Raw genomic sequence first — 12,612 nt, 5'->3', positions numbered from 1 at the left:
CTCCCTTCATTGTCTCACAGATTTTACGACAGCGTATTAGATACAATGAGGTCTACAATCACCTCTGGAGATAGCTTTCAACAATGAAAGAAATGGTTTCAGTTGAACTCAGTCAAGATAATTAACAAGGATATCTGGGTCATGGAAACTTTCCATATGCTGGAAGGAAAAGCCATGAAAATAGCTCTAATGATATGTGCCTGCTTTACTCTGTGTGCTAACTGTATTAACTTCTATTAACAGAGGAGAGATTATACTTGTGAAGATTAATTTACTGCCCTATGCTTTAAAGACAATTTCATTAGCACTAAGGACTACATGTTTTGAGTGCAATATTATGGATGAAAATTTAATTCCACTGAAGTCAAGAAATTCAAAGTTATGGATCCTAAAATCAAACACTTCCCCTGTCACAGGGTGACACTGGCTCTTTAAGAGGGAGCAAAGCCAGTGTACCTGGGACAGGTCCGCTAACACCAGCTGAACTTAGGAGGAGGAACCTGGGCTTAGAGCGAGGGAGACCCAGTGACTTGGAGCTAGGAAGCAGGACTGCCAGAGTCCCCTGGGAGGGGAGTCAGTGACAGCCTGAGAAGTAAAGGGGAAAATCCCTTGAGAGTTATAGCCCAGGATGAGCTGAAGAACTATTTGTTTGTTTTGCTTAAGTTTGGGGCAAATAAACTGCCTAAAAGAGACTGCTGGTGTGTTAATATGTCTTTGCAAGCTGTATGTGGCCTGCTTTGTTACACCTCCATTCTACCTGCATTTATGCAGTATTTTGTACTGTTGTATATGCTGTTAAAACCTATTTCTTATACCGCATAGGTGGGTGCCAAGTTTTGTTTCCTACACCATATTTTACATTTCTAAACTTGTGTTAAATTCTCTTTGCTTTAAAGTTGGTTGTTTTTCAATCAATTTCCTTTTTTAAAAACAAAAAACCCTAATCCCACGCAGAACTACACACAATTTTATCAATGTTCAACATGAGACTATGACTAGCTGGAGTATAATCTTTAGGTTCACTGAAGTGAATACACATTCAAAATCTATTCTTCACATACCTCAGACATTAACATGTGTGCACATTTAGTGGAATGCCTGTTCACTGAAATAAAATGCACCCATGTTTAGTATATTGAAAACACCGCCAAAAATATTCTGATAAAACAATAGGTTTACGTTACAAAGCACTTGCTTCCTTTCACAAGCGTGTTTTAGGACAAACCTTATTAAAACAGAGCGATTGTCTCATGGACTCTCTCCACCCATCCTCCAATTCATAACAACCCTGTATCAACTCAAGCAATATCTTAGATGGGAAGATAATAATAGGTAAATATTTTATGTATTTTTAGCTGCCCTTAGTGCTATTGTAAGTGGTTTGTGCTTTTTGAACAACGGTTAATCACAATTTCTACTTTTACTTTTTATTTTATTTGTTCACCCATCTGTTCTCTCTGCTGGAAACAAGGAGACCTAGTACCTTGAGGGCAGTCTGATCTCTCACAGGCTACCAGCAAGTGAACTGCAGATTACACTTTGGGAACCTGTGCTATATAACATGCTCTAAGGTAGGGGTTCCCAAACTTTTTTCCCCTGAGGCCCAGCTGTGCAGTTGCAATAGGCACTGCAGCCCACTATTAACACTTCTTGACGAAAATTATTAATTACATATAAACTGTAAATAAATGTATATGTTTCCTTTTCATTTTAATGTAAACAATTGTAATGATAGAAATCCCTAGCAATACAGTACAGACCCATTTACTCGCGCATGTCAGAAGTCAAGCCATCGCGACCACGTGTTAACAGACCCCGGGTTAAGAGGGCCATGCTGAAAAAAGTGTCTATGATTCACTTAGAAAAAAAAAACGCCGTTATTTTCTGCTCTTTCTGGCTCGCATTTTTTTCCTCTTTCTTTCTTATGAAGTCTGTCATTCGCCGCAGATGAATGATTTTGATATTTTCCGCATTTTGCTCCTCCATAAATCTTACAGTAGTTTCTCCAGCACTAAGGCCTTCTGTAAGCGAAATTTTGACTTTTTCAACGACATCCTCACCATCACTTTTGCAGTCCGACATAGCCTTGCAGACCGTTAATATTTCCTCCTCGGAGAGAAATTCTGAAGTTGGACAATCTTCATCCATCTCCAGGCACTCGGTAATGATTTCTGGCGATATATCCAAACTAAAATCTTTTAGCATTTGAAAGAGAAGTTTACCTTTATCGTGTGTTTGTAGGATGTCTTCTTTCGAAAATCCTTCAAAGTCTGGCCACTGCTGGAGTTTTCTGAATCTGAGCAGTCTTTGGCAGAGAAGGCATCACCGAGAGCCAGCAGTTTTCAATGGACTTTTGTTTTACTCCGTCCCGAGCTTTTTTAACTAAATAAATAATTTCCTTCATGTTTAACTGTTTCAGGAATTTGGAAATGCCTGAAGACGTGCATGACACAATTGCCGAAATCAGCTCCCGGCAATAATTGGTTTTAAAATTCTGAATAATGTCCTGGTCTAAAGGTTGAATTTTTGATGTTGTGTTGAATGGCAGGTATAGCACTCGAATTTTTCGATTGCTTGATACCAGTGGTTCGGCTGGAGGATGGGCTGAACAATTGTCAAGTAGCAAAAGTGCTTTGGCTTCGAGTTTCTTCGACAGCAGATGCTTACGAACAGCTGGAATAAATCTGTTGTGGAACCAGACATCGAAAATGTGTCTCGTCATCCAAGCATTTTTGCGGTTAGCGTATATTACTGGCAGTTTGGCTCTACTAGGTGATTAAATCCCTTGCTGGCTTGCAATGATTCATCCCCCCTTAAATATCCAAATTTTGTTGCTTTGGGCTTGAAGAATTGGCCCACTTGGCGGCATTCCTTTCAGCCTTTCCTGAGCAAACCAAGTGCACACGGCTTTGTCTATTGTGGGTTTTGCTGAATACCGCACACGTTTTCGCTTAAGCCCCGCAGCGGAATCGATATTTTGTACAAAGCCATTCAGTTTAGATTCAGTTTTTAGCCGTCCTCGGAAAGTAGATTCAGCAATCCCAATATCTTTTGAAACTTTGGCCTGGGTTTCTCCGCTATTTACTCAATCTATTGCAGCTATCTTTTCTTCTACAGTGTAGGAACACTGACGCTTGCCCTCTGCCATTATATTCGGCCTACAGTTAAAATTTTCTAATGTAGTGTATATATTACTATATAACTGCTATATATTATATATCTCTCTAGCATGACAATGACTAAGCGTGTGTGATGTGGCTTTACCAATATTGGTAAAGACATACAACAACAACAAAAATCTACATCCACACTTCCTGTCGATTTCTATGTCAGTGAGTTAGTGAGCAAATCTGTAGCATAGCAAGTTCCTGTACTGCGTGTTAATGAGTCTCGTGTGTTAAACAGGTAGCACTGGGAGGCATGGCGCTACCGCGCGTTAAGCGGATTCACGCGTAAACGGGTCTGTACTGTATGCACTAAAAGAAAAGCTTCAAGATCTTTGAAACCGAACAGTTTTAGTAAAACTACAGTTGGGAAAAAAAAAAATTTAGATAGCAAAATGTCGTGTTCACACAGGGAAAAAACACTGTATAAATGTATAAAACTGAATAAGCAACACAACATTAACAAAATTGTTTAGAATACATGGTGTTATTATTTTATTTTAAAACAAAATAGTTGTCCAACTTTGAACACTATTGTGTTTCAATTTTTTTTAGTGTAAAATCTGAATTTCTGTGCTGTGGAAGTAAAGACCCAACTTACTCTCTACTAATAAAAAAGAATCAAATATTGTAACTAAAAATACAAAGTAAGTTAACACAACACAGTGAGGCTCATCCGATCCACTAAAGGAGAATCCAAACTTCAAGTATTTGTACTCCTTTTCTTACCACTTCATTCATTCATTCAGCTGGCTCATTTCATGCAGCTGTAGATGGTCCAGGACTTTCGTTATCTTCTCCAACAGTGCACTCGTCTCATTTTAAAAAATTAGTAAATCCATGTCAGACTGAAATACTGTTTGCCATTTTGTAGTTTAGGGTAAAAAGCATTAGCGATGTGGGAATTATCTTCAAAACAATCGTTATACACCCAGGAATTTTATCATTAAGGTTAAACTTTAATGAAGCACGAACAAGTTAAAGGTATGAAAAGATTCAGTTACGATACTTAAGCAACTTGAAAGCCTTCAAAAGCCCTTCAGTTTTTGATGCTTGCTGGTGAAGGGCTTTGGACCCTTTGGCTTTTGATGCTGCTTAAGCAGACAGCTCTGGGCAGATGGTACAAGGCTGCTTTGAGTCCAGTCCTCAACATGAAACCCACCTTGCAAAGCACAGCCTCTCCTTGCTCTCCCTTGACAGAGGGACCTGAAGAGAGATACACAGGCTCAAGAGAACAAAGCAGCCACTATCTCCATTGCCTTCCGCAGTGAGCCCTGCACAAGCTCCCCATACAAGAGGTCTCAAGTTTAAGGCAGGTCCTCAAACTCTCTTGCTCTCTCTCTCTCTACACTTCTTGGTGGAACCCTGATACCTGTAGCCAAGAAGTAGTGTAGGCCTCCATCCCAGATGAAGCAGCTCTTGCCACCATCTCACCAATATCAAAAGTCACTTTTACCTGCTGCCAGGTCAGGTCTACATCTTCATGGACTAACTATGTAAGCTTCTGGTGTTTCATGTGGGTGAGAAAATCAGCCCTTTTCAAATTAACCCCAGCACATTGTCTCAGAATTCTGAGGCACAATGCTAGGAATGCAGATGGTCTTTGTTCTAACCATGGCTCCTGGGAGGACACTTTGTGCACAAATTAAATGCATTCACTTCTGAACTTGTGATTAAATTCAACTAAACATTAAGCCAAAAAATGAAAGAAAAAAAATCATCTACATTTGCTGCTCCCATTCAATTAAATACCTATATATATATATATAAATAAAACCCCATTGTCTATTTACATACTGTGCCTTTATTAAGACGCCAGAAAAAACATTTATCTTAATTTTCATTTTTACCTTCTATACCAGCTCAGTATTAGCTGAGGCAGCAGAAATCTCAGATCAAATATTATTTTTCCCCAACAGATCTCAGAAAAACTATTCCAAAGATCTCTCTCTTAAAACAGTAATGGGACATCACTCAACAAGATAAAGTAGAACCTCACTAATTAGCAAGTACCAGAGTGTAAAGAAAAACAATGAGAAAACAAAACGAAGGACACATGAGTAACACTCTTTATCTACTATAAATACAGACAGAAAATGCCTACCAAATTGAAGTGTGTAGTAAATTCATAACAAAATAAAGTCTTTCTGAAAAGGATAATCTTGTTAACAGGCTTTTACAAAACAGAAGATTAGAGATGATCTAAGTAGTCCATGAGATAGTTCTTCAAATGAAAAGGAGCTCCCTATTGCCCTCTAGGCTATAAAGCTTAGTTTTTAATGCACTCAAACATCACGATCTGGTTTATAGATTTGAGAGCAAAATCTTTATGTGCTTAATGATCCGGCATAAGCAGCTTAACACTTCAGTATAAAGGGAAGTTATGCAAGATTGTTACAAGTACATTTTTCAGGGTTAGTAATAATACAAGTAAAAAGTCTTGTTTTAGACCTGGAGTAAGACGGACAAGGACAAGAAAAAAGATGCAATAGTTCAGCTCAGATGTTCTAAAGGTCCGTAATCTTCTCTGCCTGCCCCTTTCAGGTCTCATATGTGCATTACCTGGAATGTCTATTTAGATACAAGCGTACAAGTGCTTGAGAAGGTGATGTTTGAAAAGTCTGCTTCTGAGGGAGAACACGCTCAGTGCAGTGCTCAAGAAACGAGTCAAATTTTTTGTATTTGCATTTTACCTGTTCTCCTTTAGACACGTTGTTTCCCTCAACCTATTAAAGCATAAGCATATGCACACACAAGAAACTAACTAAATCAAGATTTCAGATTAGGAGACTGTATAGCTCATGACTAGGTTATCGAAGAACAAGTCTCAAAGTGCTTCTCGGTCCCCAACATAATTAATGAGGAAGCTGCAGCATGGTCTATATTCTTCTTTTTTTTCCCCCTGGGAGTAATTCTTTGATTTTACACCAAGTGTCAGTTCACTGAAACGTAAAATCCTGTCCGACTCAAGCGAAATCTAGATCAACACCAAAAGATGACCATGAGGAAAGACTGAAGCATCTAGCTGTTCAAAATGACCCCATACTGGCAAAAACAAGCAAAAATATTCATAAGCAAAATCCCTGTCAATTATTTTACTTTATGAAACTCTGTCACCGCTCAATAATTAGTGCAAAAGTAGTTGGAAAGTGTGTTAGCAATATAAAGAAATATTATTTCTAGAAACAGAAAAAAAAAAAAAAAAGACATCATGGAAGAGATGGGGAAAAGAAATTTTGTATTTGAAACAATCATGAAGATTATGCTGGACAGGCTGAATGCAAGAAAAGATCAATTATGATGTTGTTGAGCACTGCCTTTACTGGAGAAATGAACATGTGTCTCTTCGCATTATGTTGGTCAATATCTTCATGAACTTAAGTCCAATGATGCCAAAAAACCTTAACTTTGTGCACTGTTAGTTGTAAACCCTGAAGTCAGAAAGTAGCATAATTATAAACAAAACTTTAAAAAAAAAAAAAACAGACTAGGACTGTAAATGTATGCGTGCCTCTGTCTCCACATACCACAAATTTCTTTGAAACTTCAACATCAAATTTCTTTTAATCTCAAAAAAAAATATAACATCTATTTCTATTTAATATCTTAGGCTCTGATCCTTGCAAACATTTAAGTATGTGCTTAACTGTACACGAGTAGACCCCATCCCAACATTAGTTGGACTACTCACATAAGGAGAGTTAAGCAAATGTAGGTATTTGCAGGACTGGAGCCCTTGTCTTGAAAGCAAAGCCAAAAGCTGCCTTAATATGTATACTGCTGACAAGATGTCCCATAACATCATTCTATTTGTAAATATTTTTAATATACCAAATAATACAAACATTAAAATGTGGGCTTATTATTATACAAAGTAACTAATATATTCTTTATAATTTTTTTAAAAAAAGGAAAATTTGCTTTGATAATCCCCTACATTTATATGACAACAAGTGAAAATAAATCTTTGGGGCAAAACTAAATTCAGTTTTAAAAAGACCCAATTTCTAAACTTGACACATTTCTGTATCATACGTATTTATATGTTCAATTTATGGTTAGAATCTTGGAAGGGACGTTGCACAGTTAAACATTTTTTTTTAAAACATGAGCTGTGTTTTTAAATATATTTTACGTGACATATCAATATTTGTGAATTTACTCAGATAACATTTTAATGACATAGGAGGGACAGAAGTGTGTTATTTACTAGAAAACTATTGATTAAATCTTGTTAACTCTTGGCAATAGACCAGGGCATAAACTGAATTTGAATACAACAAAAGATTAGGTCTTACCCTCATGCCTAGCACCAAGAACCCAATTTCTTCCATTAGTGGGTACTTGCTGACCTGTTGTTGAATCTTCTCAGCTGAAGCATATGGATCATAACTTTTCTGGCCTATTTTCACATCCATTATACACGGCTTATCAAACTTACGGGTCACATCTTCCAGTTTTAGGTATAGATCTGTTAAAAAGACAACTCGGTTAACAATAGGATAACACAAAGCACTTTATTATACAAGTTATGCCTGAATCAGTGTGGGAAAAAAACAAAGCATACTTTAGATGTTAAGTTTAGGTGTTAGAATTGGAAGGACAAATCTGTACCAGTGAATATAAAACAAAACAAAAAACAAAAACCACTAGCATGATACACTACAAATTCTGTTGCAATTAAGTCGCAAAAGGTAGCCACAAAGCTTCCTGCCTCAGGAAAACATACTAATTACAACAGCCTATCCGGTACTGAATCAGATTCCAATTTATTGCTGAAAAGGAATTCAGGAGTTTGATTCACCGTAAGTCTTTAATAAAAATTTAAAATAAGTACCAATGATCAAATTAAGTATTATTTTTAAACATGAGACAAGTGGAATTAAAATCAATGGAAACTGGTTTTAAGAGGAAAAGGCATATCTCATATCCTTACCATAGCACAGTAAAAATTCTCTACCCACTTCTCTCATCAGTTTGACCATCCTAGTTCAAGACGGACGTTTCCATCTGTACTTAGCAACAAAGCATTTTGGCCCAGTGTGTGCAATAAAATCTTAAACTGAAACAGAACAGAAACTTCCAAACTGTTTACAACCGCATAAGTCTTTTGGATAGAAACACATTCAAGATGTTATATCAAGTCTGTACGTCTATCCAACCAGAAATGCTCTCTGTTGGCATTTTCAGACATGCTTATGTGTGATCCTATCTCCACTTTTCACATGGATCAGATACAATATTGTAGGTTAGAAAGCCTTTAGGGTCAGCTTGAGTATGGAGCAGTGTATTTGCTATGTCACCCCAGGAGTGTGGAGAAGGAAATGCAACTCAAACCTAATTGCCTTCTATGATGAGATAACTGGCTCTGTGGATGAGGGGAAAGCAGTGGACGTGTTATTCCTTGACTTTAGCAAAGCTTTTGATACCCTCTCCCACAGTATTCTTGCTAGCAAGTTAAAGAAGTATGGGCTGGATGAATGGACTGTAAGGTGGATAAAAAGCTGGCTAGATCATCGGGCTCAACAGGTAGTGAACAGTGGCTCCATGTCTAGTTGGCAGCCAGCATCAAGAGGAGTGCCCCAAGGGTCGGTCCTGGGGCTGGTTTTGTTCAATATCTTCATTAATGGTCTGGAGAATGGAGCGGATCGCACCCTCAGCAAGTTTGCAGATGACACTACACTGGGAGGAGTGGTAGATACGCTGGAGGGTAGGGATAGATTACAGAGGGACCTAGACAAATTACAGGATTGGACCATAAGAAATCATCTGAGGCGGTTCAACAAGGACAAGTGCAGAGTCCTGCACTTAGGACGGAAGAATCCCATGCACTGCTACAGACTAGGGCCCGAGTGGCTAGGCAGCAGTTCTGTAGAAAAGGACCGACGGGTTACAGTGGATGAGAAGCTGGATAAGAGTCAACAGCGTGTTCTTGTTGCCAAGAAGGCTGAAGGCATTTTGGGCTGTATAAGTAGGAGCATTGCTAGCAGATCAAGGGACGTGATCATTCCCCTCTATTGGGTATTGGTGAGGCCTCATCTGGAGTACTGTGTCCAGTTTTGGCCCCACACTACAAGAAGGATGTGGAAAAATCGGAAAGAGTCCGGTGGAGGGCAACAAAAATGATTAGGGGGCACATGACTTATGAGGAGAGGCTCAAGGAACTGGGATTATTTAGTCTGCAGAAGAGAAGAATGAGGGCATATTTGATAGCTGCTTTCAACTACCTGAAAGGAGGTTCCAAAGAGGATGGATCTAGACTATTCTCAATGGTAGCAGATGACAGAAGGAGGAGTAATGGTCTCAAGTTGCAGTGGGGGAGGTTTAGGTTGGATATTTGGAAAAACTTTTTCACTAGGAGGGTGGTGAAGCACTGGAATGGGTTACCTAGGGAGGTGGTGGAATCTCCTTCCTTTGAGGTTTTTAAGGTCAGGCTTGACAAAGCCCTGGCTGGGATGATTTAGTTGGGGATAGGTCCTGCTTTGAGCAGGGGGTTGGACTAGATGACCTCCTGAGGTCCCTTCCAACCCTGATATTCTCGGATTCTATTACAATTCCTTCCCTGAAGCAGAAAGAGCCTGCAAGAGATAAGGGTGCATTTTATCAGCTTATTTCCCACCCCTTGGCTACCAAACAGCTATGCTCCCCATTCCACATACTTGCTTAGCCTTAATACAGGGGCAGTACTCCATGCAAGATGGGGAGATGACCAGGCTATACAGAAAAGGGGTGGAGGAAAAGAGTGCAGAAACATACTGGTGCAGAAACGTTAGCACTAGTCACAAATCTAACTTTCAGACAACATGACACCCATTACACAGGTTTTCAGCATATCTACTGCTGAAACTAAAAACACTTCAGGGTCACATTTAGCCCCCTATGGATAAATGCATGCATATTCTTTTCTCCCAGAGGTCATCAGATTTGTATGCTCTCTCATATGCTGGACACTGATCCCCTATTTAGCCAATTTTGAACTTATAAGCCATACATGACCATGAGGGGAAAAAAATTTCCCACCTTTAGAGACCATCATTTCATTCATTTTACATGCCAAAATGCACAAGAGTTTCAAAAATACAAGGGTTTGATTAAAGATTTCCTTTTCAAAAAGAAGAATTTTGTAAGTCCTAATAATTCTTCTGCATCAAGTTCAAATTTCTCACCATCTCCTTCAAGATCCTACACAACTTTGTGCCATCTACATTTCTGCTCTCATTTAGCCTCTTGCCATTTTACTGTCATTCCTCCCTTTTTCTTGATCTTTCTCCTCTTTTCCACACCAGTTCAAACAACCTTCTCGTCTTCCTTCAACTCTCATCTTGAAACACACTTATACAGCAAAGTCTTTCAATATCATCATCTTCTAGACATCTCCACTACTTTGAGCATATGCTTTCATCTGTGTATCACAGCAGAGACCTCTACGGTAGCAACTGTCTGAACTGAAGCAGGGACTACATGTTCTGTGTAGGGACAGGTTTGAGCCCCACTATCTGCACTCAATGAATTAAAGGAGAAACGTCCTGTTACAGTTCCAGGATGAACTTTACCTTTGGCCTCTCTTTCACTTCCTCTGTGGCGCACTTCCATCAAGTGAGAGGCCTATACCAGCACTTCTCTCGGGGTGGAATCCTGAAATTCACCCCACTTTTGACTGGATCAGCAAGTTACAGCATCCTCCCATGTACCAATCTTATTACCTCAACAGGTACAAATGAGAAGCCTGCTTTAGGCTTCTCTCCAGGAACTGTGAGCCAGCTGGTAAGCACAGTGACAGGAAACAGCTTGTTCAAAACCAAAGTATGATTTATTTATCCATAGGAACATCACAAGCAGAGATAAGAGGGTTAAAATAACAATAGCCCAAATGCATATTGTCTTCTCTAAACCAAGTCTTTCCTTGCCAGCTTAAGTAAGTCCCACTTGACGCAGATACACACAGCAACTAGGGCTGAACAAGACAGGCGGCACCCATTCAACTTCTGCCTCTATGACAGTAGGAATCTCTCTCCAGGCACAGGCTCTCTTTTACCCATTTCAAAGTTCCTTTATTAAGAAGTTCCCACACAAAGTGCTCCTGAGGTTTTGAGCAGGGCTCCTGAACAAGGACAAACTGGTTTATGCATTTCTCCAGAGGAGAAATCCTCCAACCACCTCCATATGAGAAGCAGGCAACTGCATTACAGTCATTGCCAGGGTCCTGGATACCTGGGGAGAGCTCCAGCTGGAATTAACCCTTAGTGTTCCAGAGAGCTAACCACACAACAACCAGCAAGCCCACAAACACACACACACACACACACTTCTGTATTTACCTCACATTCACAAAATTAACAGATAATTCCAATGTTCTTCACACATCCATTTCTAACAACCATGGCCTTCTGTAAACAATTCACAAATCTCACACTTAACACTTCTCCCTCCTAAAAGTTTTGCTTTTTTCAAATATAACCTATTTGACAATTGCATTACTTTGTGTTGGGTGTTTAATTGGGCCTAGAGAAATATGAAAATATATAAAAACCCCAAAGCATAAAGTAAGCTATAGAAAAGCTACAGAAAACTTCCACAGTTGAAATCAGTTAAGAGTAAAGAGAAGATGAAAGTCTTGATTTGATAAGTTATAGACACAATGAAAACAGAGGTAATGTCAGGAAAATGGGAACCAGTAATAATACCCAATTCTTAACTTCCTGATCAGAAGTCTCTTTCCTCCAGATCTTTCAGACACATGAACAGTACTTATAAGTGCTGGGGAATAGGTCTTATTTAGTATTCTATATTTTCATACCATGGTATAACTGTGAGTAGAACACTTTATCTCCAAAGTACATGTGTATCAATTTGAAACTTACTTAACCTTGAGACCTATAAAGGGGACTTAAAATATTGTCAGGATAATAATGAACGCTTTTTGAAGTGCAGTTGTGCTCAAGAAAATGTATCAAAAGTGCATTCTCACTCAAGAGATCTGATCTCTTTGTGCATAGACTTTCATAAACCTGATTCACTGACAGCTTTTATTACTTTTAATTTCTATTAGCACTACAAAATCAGCCCTGCAAGAGGAGAGCAAGCTGGTTAAATTCTAGCTTATTCATTAAGAGGAATTGTTAACTACATTCCAACTGCTGAACTTTTACTACTAGCGAAAGTTGCTGCTAACTAAAATGTAGACAAGCTGCATTATTTCTCAAATAATCTAAAGACAATGGGGCACAGCACTAGAACATGAAAGAAAATAAAAAGTGGCTTAAAACTTTGAAAGTGACACAAACATTCAGGAAAAAATGCATTTAATAGTTGTTTGTCTAATGAGGAGGAAAAAAACCCAGAAACTGTCTTAGAAAGCTGTGCAGAGTCTTTCCATTAACTTCAGTCAGCTTTGGACAAAGCTCTGACTGACTTCCAGAACAGACTCAAGCAACCGTGTCATTGGGAT

At 38.9% G+C, this 12,612-nt stretch overlaps 1 protein-coding gene across 2 annotated transcripts in view; it reads right to left on the bottom strand.

The window, feature by feature from the left end:
* Nucleotides 1–12,612, bottom strand: part of IPMK (inositol polyphosphate multikinase) — an 80,957-nt gene that overhangs the window by 17,094 nt on the left and 51,251 nt on the right. Inside the window, exon 4 of one of the 2 annotated variants that reach the window (XM_037903645.2) lies at nucleotides 7,517–7,635. In XM_037903645.2, the coding sequence (XP_037759573.1) occupies nucleotides 7,517–7,635 (119 nt within the window). Of the gene's footprint in view, nucleotides 1–7,462; nucleotides 7,636–12,612 lie in introns of both variants that reach the window. The other variant, XM_007060669.4, reaches the window with a different exon arrangement.

Source organism: Chelonia mydas, chromosome 7, assembly GCF_015237465.2.
Source record: "Chelonia mydas isolate rCheMyd1 chromosome 7, rCheMyd1.pri.v2, whole genome shotgun sequence".
Classification (NCBI taxonomy): Eukaryota; Metazoa; Chordata; order Testudines; family Cheloniidae; genus Chelonia; species Chelonia mydas.
The sequence above is the reverse complement of the archived record's forward strand: the minus strand, read 5'-3'. Positions and strand labels throughout refer to the sequence as shown.